This window comes from Epinephelus moara, chromosome 24 (assembly GCF_006386435.1).
Source record: "Epinephelus moara isolate mb chromosome 24, YSFRI_EMoa_1.0, whole genome shotgun sequence".
NCBI lineage: Eukaryota > Metazoa > Chordata > Actinopteri > Perciformes > Serranidae > Epinephelus > Epinephelus moara.
In genome coordinates, this window is record NC_065529.1 from 14,685,855 (window position 1) to 14,703,002 (window position 17,148).

Below are 17,148 nucleotides of genomic sequence, written 5' to 3' on the forward strand. Positions count from 1 at the left end.
ATTTTCAAGGGATGTAACAATATCTGGTGGCACAATACATTGCGATACAAAAATGGGATTATATAGATGTGGAGCTGAAATGGATTGTAATGTAATCAGTTTAAAATGAAAACCAAAAGGGACATGTGCTCTCCGTCTGCATCAGCACAATGTTAACTAAACTGTTTTTTAATTTTCCAGTTTTATTTTAAATAGCTGAAAATTTGGTTGTTAAAAAAAAACGTATTCATATTTAGTCGATTTTATTATTTGACAAATTTAGCACCAAAATGACAATGAAAAAAATGTTTTAAGACCAACTTATTGGGAGTAGGGATGAGCAGTTTAACCAATTTTCCTATTCAAGTACTTGCATAAAATTATTATAGAGTATTTGCAAAAAAAGTAACTTAAGAATAGTAATGTAACCTGGCCAACAACGCTGAAGTGCGATTTGAAAAAAATCAGCAAACTTTCTGTTGCTGCCGTTACACAGGTTAGACGCAGCACTGAAGGATTGTTTACGGAGATGCTCTCCTACCGGTCTGTTCACAGTCTGCCCATCGGGGACAAGCTGACATCTGACACAGAGCTGCTTAACTGTTCCAACAAGCTCTCACCAATAGTGAAACAGCTTGACTCTGTCTTAAAACCCATTAGTAATCATCTGGGCATGAGCATTCGTTCGGACGTTAGTATTCGTTCAAAGTATAGAGTAATAGCCACCCAACCTCCTACATGTGACCATGACTTTTATATTTTCTTTACTATTTAAAATGGGTAACATCTTATTTCATTGTAGAGCTGTGTGCAGCGTACTTTGCTCAGCATCTCCTTGCCCTGCAGTCGCTCTCTGTCTGTTTATCATGTAACTACTGCAGCGGGAGTATGAGGCCTGCCCTAGGGAAAGTGGATGAGTGTTTGCACGCGCGCACGCACGCATGCACGCACGCACGTGTGCGCATACACACACACAGTTAGCTAATGGTTATTAATGGGCTTAACAACAGAATCGAGCCATTCCAGTGTTGGTACAAGTTTGTTGGGACTGTTTAACATCTCTGTATCAGATGGTAGCTGCCGCTGGTGTGTTAGCTTGTGACCGGATAGACGATGAACTGGACTGCATCCTACCTACATAACAGCAGCAACAGAAAGTTTTTTTTATTATTTTCTATGTTAATGTTAATTGTTTATGGTTTAAAGCTTGGATGTTTAATAAATGAATTTCAAATTTCACATCTTTTATTGGCCAATCTACATTACTAGTCTTAAAGGTATAGTGCAACCCAAAAATGAATATTCAGCCATTATCTACTCACCCATATGCCGAGGGAGGCTCAGGTGACGTTTTAGAGTCCTCACATCACTTGCGGAGATCCAAGGGGAGAGGGGGTAGCAACACAACTCCACCTAATGGAGGCTTACGGCGCCCCAGATTCAAACGTCCAAAAACACATAATTGAAACCACAAAGCATCTCCATACTGCTCGTCCGTAGTGATCCAAGTGTCCTGAAGCCCCGACATAAAAAGTTGTTTGTTTTTAGCCTCATTGTAGCCTGTAGCTCTAACTGCCTCCCTGTGCGCCACGCTCACGTGTGCGCGCTTGTGCGAAATGGTGAGACATGGGCACCGCTTTTTATGTCGGGGCTTCAGGACACTTGGATCACTACGGACGAGCAGTATGGAGATATTTTGTGGTTTCAATTATGTGTTTTTGGACGTTTGAATCTGGGGCCCCGTAAGCATTTGGACAGTCACATTTTGTTTTTGTTTTTACAAATATCATAATGAGCACATCAAACCATGACTCTGAACTGTGTCATGCCAAACCATGAACTGACAGTATTGTTACACCCCTAGAATTTTATTGTGATGGCTTCGTCTTGTGCCAAGAAATCAGATTACACACCTAAAGCCTGTAATGGAGGGAAAGAAAGTGCATTTCTTTGTATTTGTGTGTTGATGTGTATGTGTGAACATGCAGTTGGTGTGTGATAGCTAAGTTAAAGCATCTCTGTTTTCTTGCTGTTCTCTTCAGGTTGTGGTGAACGCCTTGGTGGGTGCCATTCCCTCCATCATGAATGTGCTGCTGGTGTGTCTCATCTTCTGGCTCATCTTCAGCATCATGGGTGTCAACCTGTTTGCTGGAAAGTATTACTACTGTTTCAATGAAACAGCTGAGGAGAACTTCCTCCCCGACATAGTCAACAACAAAACGGAGTGTTTTGCACTCATTAATGCAAACGTGAGTGAAGTCAGATGGAAAAACGTCAAGATCAATTTTGATAATGTGGGTGCAGGATACCTGGCACTCTTGCAAGTGGTGAGAAACCTTTCGTGACACTTTTGACACTGACATTTGATTCTCTCCTGTGATATCAGGTATTTAACCTGTTTCCTCACAATGTGTCTGCCCACTTTACAGGCAACATTCAAGGGCTGGATGGACATTATGTATGCAGCAATAGATTCTAGAAGGGTACGCTTTGTGCAGTTTTAAAGTTGGACTTTCAGGTTGTTTAGTAGTGCAGTTTTGTACGAATTTTCTCTTTTGCCATGTTACAGGTGGAGGACCAGCCTGTCTATGAGGACAACTTGTACATGTACATCTACTTTGTCATCTTCATTATCTTCGGCTCGTTCTTCACCTTAAACCTCTTCATTGGTGTCATCATTGATAACTTCAACCAACAAAAGAAAAAGATAAGATTGATTTCCTCACTTTCACCTTTTGAGAATAAGCTGCTTTGTAGATTATTTGAAGAGATCGTTTTGGAAAAAATGCTTAATCGATTTCTAGATATTAGCCAGATGACAAGATCCAATACTGTTATCATTTCTGTTCATTAAGTAGGAAGCCACTGCCAGCAACCAGGTAGCTGAGCTTAACATAACAACTGGAAGAGAGGGAAAATGTTAAATAAAAGAATACTAAACCCCCAAAGTGATCATTTGTATGTCAATTACTCACCCTATGTTAGGTTGCACTCATGAAGAAACCTTTTATTTTCTCACATGCCTCCACAACAAAGAATCTATAAACAGAGAAAATTCTCAATGAATTGAAGTAATAGGGGTTCACGTTTAACAAAAGCAACACTATAACATACATTTGTTTACAAACTCTCACACAATTCGTGCAGTATCCATGCGTATGCTCAGTACTTCCCAAACACATGCATTTTCGCTAAAACCTTTCTGTTTAAAACACTAACACTAGGGCGCGTTACTTTTCAAAGCAGCTTCCTATGATGCACTCTCTGGCTTTTGTATGATATCTAGTGTCAGCAAAAAATGTTGTTGCACATTTCCAATCCATCATTAGCATAGTTAGTACACATTAGCTTCAAGGGCGACTTGCTTACTGTATTACATGTCGCTGTCACCCTGAACGTCCTGCCAAACCCAACTGTATTAGAAAAAAAGGAACGAATTGTTGTATATTTGTATTGAACAGCCAAATTGGATTTGACTGACATAATTCTGAGTCAGGTACAGCCCTAGTTTTGATATAGCTGCTGCTGTTGTTAAATGCACCTGCCTTTAACTTCACTTTATCAAGATTTGTCTCTGTTTTTGAGTTCATGTGAGAAAAGCAAAGTTTTCTTAAAGAATTTAAAGATACAGTCAGTAACTTTTCTGAAAATAACCTCTGTCATATTTGCTCAAAACTGTCAATATGTTTGAAAGAAGTACATGAGACAGAAAGTCTGTGAAAAAAAAATCCTGTCCCTTCAACTTTTCCTTCTGCTTGTAACGGCAATCAAGATTCTGTTACTGCCTTGCCTATTTTAGTGTACTGTTTAGCTGTAAAATGAGAACATTGGTCCAGCTGGTGAGCGGTTCTTGGTACTCCCGATTAACCTTTATCTGCTACATACCACAGAATGAGTAATTGATTTACAAATTGTTATTGTGGGACTTAAGTACTCCTTTAATGAGTTTTAAGGGAGTTAGTGAAGGAGCTGGGCTATTTCCCTGTTTCTTATCTTTGTGCTAAGTTAAGCTACCTGGCTGCTGGTGATAGTGTCGCATTTACTGTACAGACATTCGAGCACGAAAGCGTGTAAGCGTATTCCCCCAAAAAGTCAAATTATTACTTTAAGCTCAGAATCCTAACATTGTAAACAAATACAAGAAACACTGTTTGTATTCCACTTATCACAGTTAAATGAAATGTGAAAGTGTATTTGGATTCATACAGAATAAAAGGTCTTAATCCTTGCATATTGTAACCAAATTGTTTTTGCCCCTTTACTTTGGAGGTCAGGATATCTTCATGACAGAAGAGCAAAAGAAATACTACAATGCCATGAAGAAACTAGGGTCAAAGAAGCCACAAAAACCAATCCCTAGGCCTACGGTAAATATTGCACTCTTCATCTTTACCGCCAAGCAGGTTTGTATTCGGAAACCTCTAAAGAGTAAGAAAATGACTCTAAATATCCCTCATTCCATTTCTTTCTTTTCTCCCTAGAACAACATTCAGGGCATGGTGTTTGACTTTGTGACGCAGCAGGTGTTCGACATCTCCATCATGATCCTCATCTGCCTCAACATGGTCACCATGATGGTAGAGACAGACGATCAAACAGAGGACACAGAGCTTGTGCTTTACTGGGTCAACTTCATCTTCATTGTGGTCTTCACTGGCGAGTTTTTATTGAAGCTCTTTGCGCTGCGTCACTACTACTTCACCAACGGCTGGAACATCTTTGATGTGGTTGTGGTCATCCTTTCAATTGTGGGCAAGTATTCAAAGGGGTTGTTTATGAATGGTAAAAGAGGTGTGAAGCTGTTTGATTGGAAATAGCTCAGATATTGCCCATATAAATGGGTTGTAGAGGCACGGCACACACACACACACACACAGATGCTTTAAGTCAGGCATGTCAGAAGTCCGGCCGGGGGCCAATCATGTCCTGTGGACCATTTGTCTGTCAAATAATACTTTGATACTTTTAAGGTATTTTGTCACTTTCCTCAAGTGGTATGAAGCCATGCAATTCATTTTGGTTTTGAGATATCTCCAAAACAGACAAAAGGCTGTAAAGTTATCAGACAAGTCAAAATGTCTTAACAAAATATATCTTTAAATAAAAAGATAAATCATTAACCATGTTCAAAGACCAAGAAAACAAACTGTAAAACTAAAAAGCCAATAAATAAAATGAGCCAATGTAAAATGTCCTCCATTAGTCTGGATAATCTACAGACTTCACTGTGAACAGATTTATTGCAACTAATTTATATAGAGACACTCTCCCCCATGTAAACTGTTAACAGTGTGTCTTTGGTTCTATTGATTTCTTCCACAATTTGCACAAAACCATGAAAGCGCTGTTCTTGCTTATAGGCATGATAATACTGTATAAATACATTATGTTAAAGGAACAGTCACCCCAAAATCAAAAATACATATTTCTCCTCTTACCTGTAGCGCCATTTATCAATCTAGATTGGTTGGTGTGAGTTGTTGAGTGTTGCAGATGTTGGCCATTGAGATATTTGCCTTCTCTCGAATATAATGGAACTAGATGGCACTTGGCTTGTGGTGCTCACATCGCCAAAAAATGCATTTGAAAACTCAACAGCAATGTCTCTTTCCAGAAATCATGATCTGGTTACTCAAGATAATCCACAGACTTTGTTGTGAGCAGTTTCATGTAGGAACTGTTTTGTCACTGAGCAAAAAGGAAGTGTGCATCTACTCATGGACTAGAGGCTCGTGCTTGTGACAGCGCAAGAGGTAAACATTAATGACATCCTCTTTGGCTGAGCTGTGGCGTTAGCTAGCTTAGTAGTGCTAGAAAAGCTAGCAGTAGATGTGTAGTTCAGTGGAAAGAGAAAATAATTCCTACATAAAACTTCTCACAGCAAGGTCTGTGGATTACCTTGAGTAACCGGGTCATGATTTTTGGAAAGAGATGTTGCTTTTGAATTTTTCAAATATATTTTTTTGGCGCTTCAAGTACCACAAACTGAGTGCCATTTAGTTCCATTATATTAGAGAGAAGGTAGACATCTCTACGGCTGATATCTCCAACACTTGGCAACTCACACCAAAACAATCTAGACTGATAAACAGCACTACAGGTAAGAGGAAAAATATGGATTTTTGATTTGGGGGTGAACTGTCCCTTTGAGTAAAGCAGTCACTAGAACAAAATTCCCCAAATTTTAACCAAATGTACATTGTGTCTCCTTTTCCTCCCTTTCAACTTCAGGAATGTTTCTGGCGGACCTGATTGAGAAGTACTTTGTGTCACCAACACTCTTCAGGGTGATTCGTCTGGCTCGTATTGGCAGGATCCTGCGTCTCATCAAGGGGGCCAAAGGAATCAGAACTCTGCTGTTTGCCCTGATGATGTCACTTCCTGCCTTGTTCAACATTGGCCTACTACTTTTCCTGGTTATGTTCATTTTCTCCATCTTTGGCATGTCCAACTTTGGCTATGTGAAACACGGGGCTGGAATCGATGACATGTACAACTTTGAGACCTTCGGCAACAGCATGATCATCCTGTTTATGATCACCACGTCAGCTGGCTGGGACGGCCTGCTACTGCCCATTCTTAACTACCCTCCAGACTGCGATCCCCTATTGGAGAATGCTGGCACTCCTGCCACAGGAGACTGTGGCAACCCTTCTGTGGGCATCTTCTTCTTTGTTATGTACATCATCATTTCTTTCCTTATTGTGGTCAACATGTACATCGCCATTATCCTGGAGAACTTCAGTGTGGCCACAGAGGAGAGTGCCGACCCACTCAGTGAGGATGACTTTGAGACCTTTTATGAGATTTGGGAGAAGTTTGACCCTGATGCATCCCAGTTCATCACCTATGCCAAGCTTTCTGACTTTGCTGATGCACTTGAACACCCACTACGAGTCCCCAAGCCAAACACCATTGAACTGATCGCCATGGACATGCCTATGGTGAGTGGTGACCGTATCCACTGCCTGGACATCCTGTTTGCCTTCACTAAGCGTGTGCTGGGAGACAGTGGCGAGTTGGACATGTTGAGGCAACAAATGGAGGAGCGTTTTGTGGCGGCCAATCCCTCCAAGGTCTCTTACGAGCCAATCACCACCACTCTGAGGCGCAAGCAGGAGGATGTGTCGGCCAGAATCATTCAAAGGGCCTACCGTTCTTACCTGGCTAGGCGGGGTTTCGTCTGTAAGCGCAAGCCAGCCAATAACAAAGTGGAGAATGGCGGGAGCAATCCAGAACAAGAAAAGAAGGAGGGCACCCCCTCAACTGCCTCCCTGCCCTCTTATGACAGTGTAACCAAACCTGACAAGGAGAAACAGGATGACAACAATGAGGGCAAGGGAGGGAGAAAAGAGAAAGGAAGAAACCAAAAAGACATCAGGGAATCTAAATGTTAGAGCGTTGGAATAATAATCACAGTAATAACAATAAAAATTATAATAATGTAACTTCAAGCAAAGCGAGAGGAAACTCACCCACACAGATGTACAGATTATTTCATTTGCAAGTCAGAAAAAAATAATACTCAATAATTTTGTTTACAGACTTCATTCTTATATTGATGCAGAGGGAAGCAGCTTGGTCTGTTACAGCTTGGAGACTCTCGAACTTCAGTCAAACCAAACATAATCAGCATACTGTGTGACATTGTTGTATCTAGACTACTGATCTTAACAAAAGGGAATGAAAAAGCAGACAAGGGAATGTCTGTGTCTGCTGAAAGGCAGATCTGGTCTACAGATAAGACAAGAAACTCTACACCAAGAGGTAGAATGAAAAAAAAAAAAAAACACTTAAGGAATCCAGCGCCTGGACACAAGTAATGGATTCCTATGGAAGACAGTGTTGTGAAGGAAAATCAAGGATGCTGCTTGATGCTGAAGAATTGTCCTCTTAAAGCAGCCAATGAGTGCTTCTGTGTCATTTAGTACTGAAATGTATTAGAGGAGCAAAATGACACGAGAGCAAACAGAAGGATGACTGGTGAGTGAAAGACATAAATGACAGAGCGTTGGAAGTACTTTTCTGTTTTATTAAAGCTAGAAATTGTTCATTTGAGCAGCAAAAATGCAAACAGACAAAAAAAAGAACAATATTCAACATTTTGCCCATGTCACTTAACTCTTGTACTCATTTTATCTTTGTTATACCCACATCGAAAATGCTTTTTTTACATGGGCTTTCACACCAATTGGTTAAGGGTCTGTTTATTATGGGGTCAACTCGGGCCAAGGGCTTACATTTACTCAGAAAGATTTCCAAACAAATACATAAATAATTGTGCTTGTTCAATGCATAGAAATGACTTGCATGATGGCATGTTTTGATCAGAAATCTTGCATGAATTATCATAGTCCACAAGACACTAATACTCAGACCACAACAGTGGCTCGACTGTAAGATTGAGACATTGTCTAAAAATTTGAAAGCTCAGAGTTCAGAGTCATTTGTTTAACAAAGATAAGTGATATTGGGGTTGATAATCTAAAATGGATCCGAATTTTTAATCTCATCACTCGACACATCTCAAATGTTTAAATTGTTGCCTCTATAGACAGAAGAATTGAATGTGTTGGTGAGTTATACCACCGCAGTGGATCAGTGGGTGAAATCCAAACAATTATTTGCTGCTCTGGAGATTTTGAGTGTGTAAGATGTGGAAAAGGATGGTGTGTGTTTCATGGGACTGAAATGTTTGTTAATTTGGTCTGCAATGTTTTCAAGGGCGCAAACACTTTGAAACTTAAAATGCTTATATTTATAATTTGTATGCACCTATGTAATGTTCATTACCATCTGCCTTTAGTTTTGTGTGAGCGGGCATTTTGGGAGTCCTACAGTTGGTTTGTGGGGATTTCACAGGTATGGCAAACTCCTATCTATTTGTGATGTTTCTCTGTGGATGGTTAGACCTTTGTGGAAGGGCTGAGAAGAGTTTTACTGTTCAGTTTATATAATTTGATGTCATGTAGCTTATTTACATGTCTTTTTTTAATCCCTGATGTAATTATCATGTGTTGGTGGGTAATGAGTCTTATTTTACACACTTTTATAAGCCACATCAAAGATGATGTCGAGGGTCTTGTGCTAGAACATGTCGGGCGTTGGTTGTATCCTATTTTAATGAGAAACAGAAAACAATGAATGGGTGATGAGAACATTGTGTGTGGAGAAGCCAAAGAGATCTGCCTTGTTATCCCTTGTTGCCCTTTGTCCATGGAGTGGGATTGGGTGAAGTATGCCCTGCCCATTCAGTTTTTTCGCTGTCATTCTTCGACAGAGAGACCCTAGAAATGTATGCAATGCTTGAAAAATCCATCCCTTTTTCTCAGGAGATATTATAGATGTACTATTATGAGCTCTGCAACAAAATGCAAGTGAATGTGATGGGAGTATTTATGAAATCATGTTTTACTCTTTTTGTGTTTTATGCCATGTTGACGGACAATGATCTCGGCTGGCTGCCTTAAACCGGCAGCCACCCGGTCAGGGGCCAGTTTGGCGCTTCCTGCTTATGACGCGTAGAATTATAGGGCTAGAAGCATCTCAGTGAAACAGCAACATTTCGCTCGCTTGTAATGGCGGCGTTTATATTGATAGCAGATTACATTTGTGGTTAAGTCATTATGGACTGTAGTCTGGTTTCAATTAATTTCGATTAAACAAAATAATATTGTTCACCCCCTCCCCCACCCCCTCGATAGCAATCACAGATATAGGAAACACTGTGAGGAGATGTCATGAGAGTGAATTGGGATATGTTGGTTTGAGCAGCACACTGAATTCCTTCCGAAGCAGGAGTGGCATGCTCAGTGGATAGGCCCCAGATTTCAGTATTTAACAACAACAAGTGCTCTGAGCCTCTCATTTGCCATTTTTTCCTCATACTGCTCTATTGCATAACAAATACCAAATAACCAACAGAGCACCGGATGCATTCTAATGGTACTGTGAGCCTAAGCACCACACCACGGCTTTTGCACTTCCTGTTGTGCAGTGATGTCACTTCCTGTTTATGAATAACTCCCTCATCCGTTCTCAAGTTCTATGGTCCAGTTGCTGCATGAGATCTCCAAAATCAGTGTGGGTGTTACCTTGAACCAAATAAAACTCTGAATGATAAGCATAAAAGCTACCGCCGTCCATTTTCTCCAAGATCACCATGGGTATACAGTTGCGTATTACAGAAAGAAACCTAAAAAAAGAAAAAACAGAAAAAGAAAAAAAAAATAGACACACATACATCCATTCGGGGGAAAAAAATAATAAAACAAATACAGTTCAGGCTATGTTCTATACGGCACAAACTGCAAAAGTGAAGAATGGACTTTTTAAGAAACTATAAATAATGTAATATATTATTTTATTTTAACGGCATGTGTAGTTTTTTGTAAATACAGGATTACTTAAAAAACTACAGCTATTAATCTAACACTAAATATTAATAACCATAAATAGAATGGCTTCCAGCTGACACCCCTCGTCACACTCGTTAGGCTGTGACACATTTTGTTAGATGGAGTAGATTTTTTTGAGTCACTTTTCACAAAAAAGAGGAGAGTAAGCTAAAAGAATCTATATTAAAAAGCAGAAATTGTATTTAAAACTGTATAAATCAGTACATACATACAGTATACAGAGCTATATTACATATATATTATATATATATTCTACTATATATATATATATATATATAGTATATATACTCTCCTGTCCACTCCTTGCATTGAGGTGATACCAGAACCACAGAGTGTAACTGTTCATGCTTCTTTCTTTGTGTGGTATGTTCAGAGAATAACCAAAACTCTGGCCTGCCCAGGACTTCTGCATACTGGGTACCAGCGTACAATGCATGGTGTTGTACTGGCTGCTTGCTGAGAATTGTGGAGCCTGCCTTGGTGAGAGGATTGCACTACCAGCATACCCCTTTGTACATGTGTGAAGATGTCTTGCCCCTAGTTTCCTATATTGTACACACAAAGATTATACAGATGGAGCCACACATACTTACACACACACGCACACACACACTCATAGCCTTTTGCAGGCAACCACTGGTGAACCAGTGTGCCCCAGTATGAGCCACAGCTCACTTTGTGTGACAATTTTTTGCTCGTTTCAGCTCTAACCCTCCTCCATGTCTCCCCTTAACACACTGCTGCAGTTTGGAGTTGATCTTTAATTTTGCTGTCACTTTCAATATGATATATCTAATGATTTAAGGGTTAGTTGTCTTAACTGTCTGTGTGTTTGTTTATGGTGCAATATCTCTTAACGGCACGTGCCTTTTTAGCTTCCTATTTAGTCTGTCAATAAAATCAGCAATGAGGATCTCAAAACCCATGGGAGTGAATCAAAACGGAGCACGATAGAAACGATGTATTGAGTTCAAAATTAACTTGTAAACTGAAAACTCACCACCTAGATTAGACTGTCTGGACTAACATCTTGTAGAGTCATGTAGTACAAGTGCTCTCTCTGTGTGTTCTGTTTACCGGCTCTTGGGCTAGTAAGGGAACAGCTTGCCTTCTGTTTTACACTTCTGTTCATTTCCAAAATGTTGGTTTACCGATCGCTATATGAGGCCATTCTTTTGTAGCATGACTGAGATAAATTTCTTTTCTTTCCTGAAAATAGGCTTACTGAAAAAAAGAAAAAAAATCTTTTGACTGTCATTATCTCTTGCCACTAATACAGTCAGAGAGAGGACGTGTGTTGCACAACCACATGGGACGATTAAATGAGAATCAGTGAAAGAATATCTTCATTTGAGCACGAATCTATTTCCAAACAATAAAGCAGCCTTCCAGTTACACCTCTGGCTGGTGTCGTTTTTGGATATAACATTAATCACTGTCACTCTGTCTTGCAGAATATGTTCCATGTTGATGTCTTTGTTGCTCGTCAACCATCTCATTGAATGTGACAACTGTCAGAATATCAGTGTGTAAGATTTTTAAGCAATATGGTACAAATTGACACTCTAAAGGAGGAGTTTGTTTTCTTTTATTTTGCTAATAATCACTAAAACTGCTTGTAATGGATTACTGAAAAGGCCTACTGGGCACAGGACCAGGGGCCCAAAGTGTCAGGGGCTCCTCTGGCCTTCAACTGCAAAATGTCATTAAGATAAACACATACCAAACAGAAAGACACAAAATGGCCACAAAGAGATGCAAATGAACTGCAGAGACACAAAATAACTACAAAAAGTGGCAAAACAACGACAGGCATAATATGACCGAAAAAGACATAAAATTACCTCAGAGAGGCACAAAACAACCACAGCGACACACAATGACCACAAAAAGATCCAAAACAACCAAAAAAAGACACATAATTACCCCGAAGAGGCACAAAACAACCACAAAAAGACAGAAAATGTCAGCAAAGAAATGCAATATAACAAAAAAAGCAGCAAAGCCACCACAAAGTCTCTGTGTCTTGCTCCCATGTAGGAGAGGTGGTGGGGCCTACTGCATGACTGTGCCCAGGGGCCCATTATCTCATAATCCGCGTATGGTTGCAAACACGGCTATGGCTAAATACTTGAAAGCCACACAAGACAGGGAGGGTCAGAGACAGTGCAGCAAAAGAAAACTACCATCAGTTCAGGTTTAGAAACAACAACACAACATGCTTCAGAAATGCCTTCAGAGCATTGCCTTTTTACATGATTTAACAATACTGGAATGTGATTATTGTTGGAGTTGATGTGGTTGGGTGTGTCATGGTGCAACAGCACTGAAATGACTATAAAAGCAGGTGTGTGCGCGCACGCGTGCATGTGTGTTTCTTTCCTTCCTTCCTCCTCTGTGTGTGTGTGTGTGTGTGTAAGGTGGCGCACTGAATGAGGGAAGGAGCAGGGAGGGGAGGAGGCATGGGGGGGAGGGGGGTAAGCAGAGACAGCACTGCAGTGCAGATAGATGAATGCAGTGGCCTGGGCTGAGTCAGCAGCATGTTCCCAATAGGCTCAGACTGTACAGTGCACTGTGTAGCACCTCCTTACCCACAGCAAGCGAGCAGAGGGAGAGCGAGCTACAGCAGGAAGATGAAAAGTAAATGAGAACAATGAACAGAGGCACACACAGTAGAAAGGCTAGTCTGTTGCTATGGATTTATCCTTCACCTCCTACCTGCAGTGCTGCATGCGTTTGGAGTGCAGCACATTATTTTGCACAGTTTGATGCTGCGTCTTACACTGAGTTGTTGGACAACGTAGGAGGTGCATTCATCAATATTTTAGTGCTCTAAAAAGATCAATTTTAGATGGTTATAAAACATTTAACTGTTTATTTTATATGATTTATATCCAGGAATTGTTGATTTCCATACTTTATGTTGTCTGAGTGTGTGGCTTGCCTGTTTAGACACCATCAAAATGTCACATATATGTCTGGGCTGTACACGTGCTTTGTCTTGTTTTTGTTCCCTTTAGGTTTCTGTCCTCCTTGCATCCATCTGAACAGCAGGACTTCGTTGCAGAGGTGGGACATGGATTAAGTGGGACGTTGGTGTGATCTGTCTGAGCAAGTTTGTGAGAAGGAGGGAGGGAGACCGAGGGGAGGAAGTGTGTGTAACGGATACAGAGAGAGGGAGATTGTATGTCTTTAAGGAATCAATAACATGTAATTTGCAATACTGCTATGATCAAGCATATGGGTGAGGTAATGGTTGTTCACTTATAGTTTTTCTTTTTCTGTGTCATGTGTGCTCCACTGTGCAGAAGACGAGTGGAAAGGAAGAGGGTGCGTGGATCAAATATATATACATAGACCCAGTTTAAGAGAAGGAGCATGAGATTAGAGGCCTGACATTATTGTCTTAGGTTAAACAGTTTCCCCATAGTTTCTATTACCTATCTGAGAAAGGAATTTAAATTAATTCCATTTAGCCATAATGGAATAAAAGATGTGATCGTTTTTTGCTGATTACTCCTTGGTTTAGCCCTCTATGCCGCCACTGCCCCATCCATCTTAGAGCAGAGCTGTGTCTGCCCCTGTTGGGTTGGGATTTGTGTTTTTCATCCCTGCCCCATGTCTGTGTCTGCAGAGATCACAGCCTCTATCTACTGTGTTTATTGCTGTAACCCCTCCAGTAGACATTAGTAAAGTGCCTCAAATGACTTCTCACAGCTATCTAACACCCTCTAGTGGGACTTGAAGGAAATAGCTCAAGACAACTGAGTCACTGCATCATGTTAAAGGCACAGTTCGTATGTGCAGACAGTTAAAGTTAGTTACTGATGTGGTAGTGGTGGTACAGTGTATGGATAGTAGCTGCAGCAGATTATCAGCAAATGGGGCTTATCAAAGTGAATGACGATGGCTTCCCAGACCAAATCCAACATTGTTATTTTTATGTACCTTATCATTTGTAAAACCTCAGCATGGACACAGGCAAAAGATTCATTTATCCTTGGGAAGTAAAGCCTTCTTGAAGAAACCCACTTGGGTTAAGTTAGCTTTATATAAAATGCACTTAATAGTGTGCACCAGGAATACGTCCTAAAACCTGGAAATGACTTGGCATTCTTGCACTGCTGGTTTCCTCATCTTGAAGTCAATGTTTTTTTGTTTTTGAATGGGTCTTTGTTTTGATGCCTGAAATAAGGTGTGTTGTGAACACAAGCTTAAGAGACTTTCACGATTTGTTCTTTCACATGAAATACATCAATAATACCCCAATTGTGAATTTTGAAGCTTTTATGTGACTTAAAAAGGACAGTGGCTAACAAGTGGCTAAATGAGACTACAGAACGTCATCAGGCCAAACACAGCTTTATAGCCTGATGTAGTGTTGCACGGTATACCAGTACTAAAATAGTACCGCGGTACTAGAGTATTCCAAACGGTACTATACTGCATTTGGAAAATACTGGTACTTTGAAATTGATTCAATTCATTAATTTAGTTAATTTATTTTACTCAATTATGCACACAAACGCCTTTCTTGTTCCTATTGGAGCACAGATTGCACAAGTGGTGTGTATGACAACACCTGTATCAACATTCGCAGCTGGCGCATGTGAAAAAAGACAAGCGAAAGTCTGCCTCGCAAAGGGAGACAACACGAGACAACGCAAACTTGGTGGGACATTTGAGTTACCAAACCGTGACGTCCGTACCGAGGTACTTACCGAACCATGATTTTTTTGGTACCGTTACACCTCTACTATTTATTGTTCTAAAGGTTTGTATCCAAAAGGACTTTTCCTTAGGCAAAGTACCGAAGAGTATCAAAAAGTATCGAAATTCATATTGGTATTGGTAGCGAAACAAAGATTTTGGTATCGTGACAACACTAGCCTGATGTGGTTGAGATGTTAATTCATGTGACCTTGGGGTAGTTTATTGATAACCTAACATTAGCTTTTAACTTATGGTAATTGAATTTAAGCTTCAAGAATCATAAGAGTGGTGTTTATTTGTGAAGATTATCTTGCTGAACAAAGCTTGTAAGTAGCTATCATACATTTGTTTGCCACTGGGCTTATTTTCTGCAATAATTCAAAATCCAACGAGGGAACCAGAGCTATGCTAACTTCTGCATCAGCCTACAGAAACCCTATGAGACCCACTGGGTCACCAGCAATCCGACATTCCTGTCTTTCAGAGGCCACAGAGGGCTGAGTTTTAAAGCTAGTGATGATACTGATATATGAAACTGGAAGACCTAAAGAATCCTGTGGTACCAATTATAGGCCCGTTTCCACTGAAGAAGTTCCTGGTACTATTTGGGGGGCAGGAACTACTACAGGAACGTCCTCTCACTCGGCCCTCTCAACCCGCCGTGTCTCCACTGAGAGAGCGGAGTAGGAGGAAGGTTCCTGTAAAGTTACCGGGCTCTGGATGTGATGTGATCGTTGCGCGACCATTTTGACCGGGGCGACGTAGTGGCGTGGGGACGCTGTTAGCTGTTAGCGGTGTCTGTAATAACTCACTAAACTCACAAAGTGGCCCGTGAAAAAAATATTTTTTCCAGTGGATGTCTTAGTTACAACATGATTGAGCTAACTGGAGTAGTTTCATGTCGTTTCCGACAACGGGAGGCTTTTAACAGATGACGTCCTGATGTTAGCTTTGCTGCTGCTGTTAGCTGTCCCTGTCAGCTGATGCTTTCTAGACAAAGTGATTTCCCAAAACTGAATAAATACCACACATAGCAACACAAAACTGCTTTGCTAGCTCAATCATGTTGTAACTAAGATGTCCGCCGGAAAAAATATGTTTTTCACAGACCGGTTATTGAGTTTGTTTACATGGCGATGGCAGCTATGAACGAGCTAACCCTCATCTGCTGAGTTTTAAAAATGCCGGCTATTTTCTTGCTTTCTGTTGACGTCACATTCCGCCTTGAGTATATCCAATCAGCACCAAGTAATCCCCAAGCCCCAGCCAGGAGTTTTTCGGGCCGTTCTGAGTACCTACTCGGAGGCAGGGACTTGTTTAGCCCCTGTAAAAGTTCCAGAACTCTGTCCTTCGGGGGTGGTTCCTGCGGTGGAGACACGCACCAACGGCCCCGGCCCCGGCCCCGGCCCCGTAAATTTACCCCTAAGTTCCTGCGGTGGAAACGGGCCTTATGTAATGCTAGCGTCTCAGGAACATATTTGAATGGAAATTGGTTCTTTGGGTACTCACGCGTCTCAACTACACAGACATGCTCATCTTATGCTAGTCCCAGTTTGGGGCACAAACTATGCACTTCTTTGCATGCAGTGTACAATTTTCACCAATTGTATTTGAATATTTCTGCACACTCGCCCCGAAACAGTGTTGGAATTGCATAATCTGGGTCTAACTGGAAAGCTGAGACTCTTGTGGATTAAATTATGTCAATTTTATTCATGTGTCATGATGTCAGCCCCCAAAGCAGCCATTTCATTGTTGTGAGACCATTTTTTAAACAGACAATGCAATATAAAATGACCTACAGTGACCTCGAGGATAATTGCAAACTTAACAGCCACAAACTATAGACCTTGTGCATTCAGAGGATGCATGGCTGGATGAGTTTCCAGAAGAGAAGTGTTCGCCATCCATTTGCTGGAAAATGCAGCTCTTACAGAAATCATCAAATATCGAAAGTTTTTGACTCCAAATCACAGTGTGAATTATGGAGGGATTTTTGACTATTTTTTATCAATTCTTGAGTGGTAAAACATGCTTA

General features: G+C 40.7%; 1 protein-coding gene across 1 annotated transcript in view; it reads left to right on the top strand.

Moving 5' to 3' along the window:
* scn8ab (sodium channel, voltage gated, type VIII, alpha subunit b) overlaps positions 1–11,896 on the top strand; it is a 70,943-nt gene extending 59,047 nt beyond the window's left edge. The window contains exons 23-28 of the mRNA XM_050038378.1: positions 2,022–2,306; positions 2,409–2,462; positions 2,549–2,686; positions 4,242–4,346; positions 4,461–4,731; positions 6,211–11,896. Of these exons, the coding sequence (XP_049894335.1) occupies positions 2,022–2,306; positions 2,409–2,462; positions 2,549–2,686; positions 4,242–4,346; positions 4,461–4,731; positions 6,211–7,376 (2,019 nt within the window). The 3' untranslated portion in view covers positions 7,377–11,896. The remainder of the gene's footprint in view (positions 1–2,021; positions 2,307–2,408; positions 2,463–2,548; positions 2,687–4,241; positions 4,347–4,460; positions 4,732–6,210) is intronic.
* Positions 11,897–17,148: the final 5,252 nt, after the last annotated feature.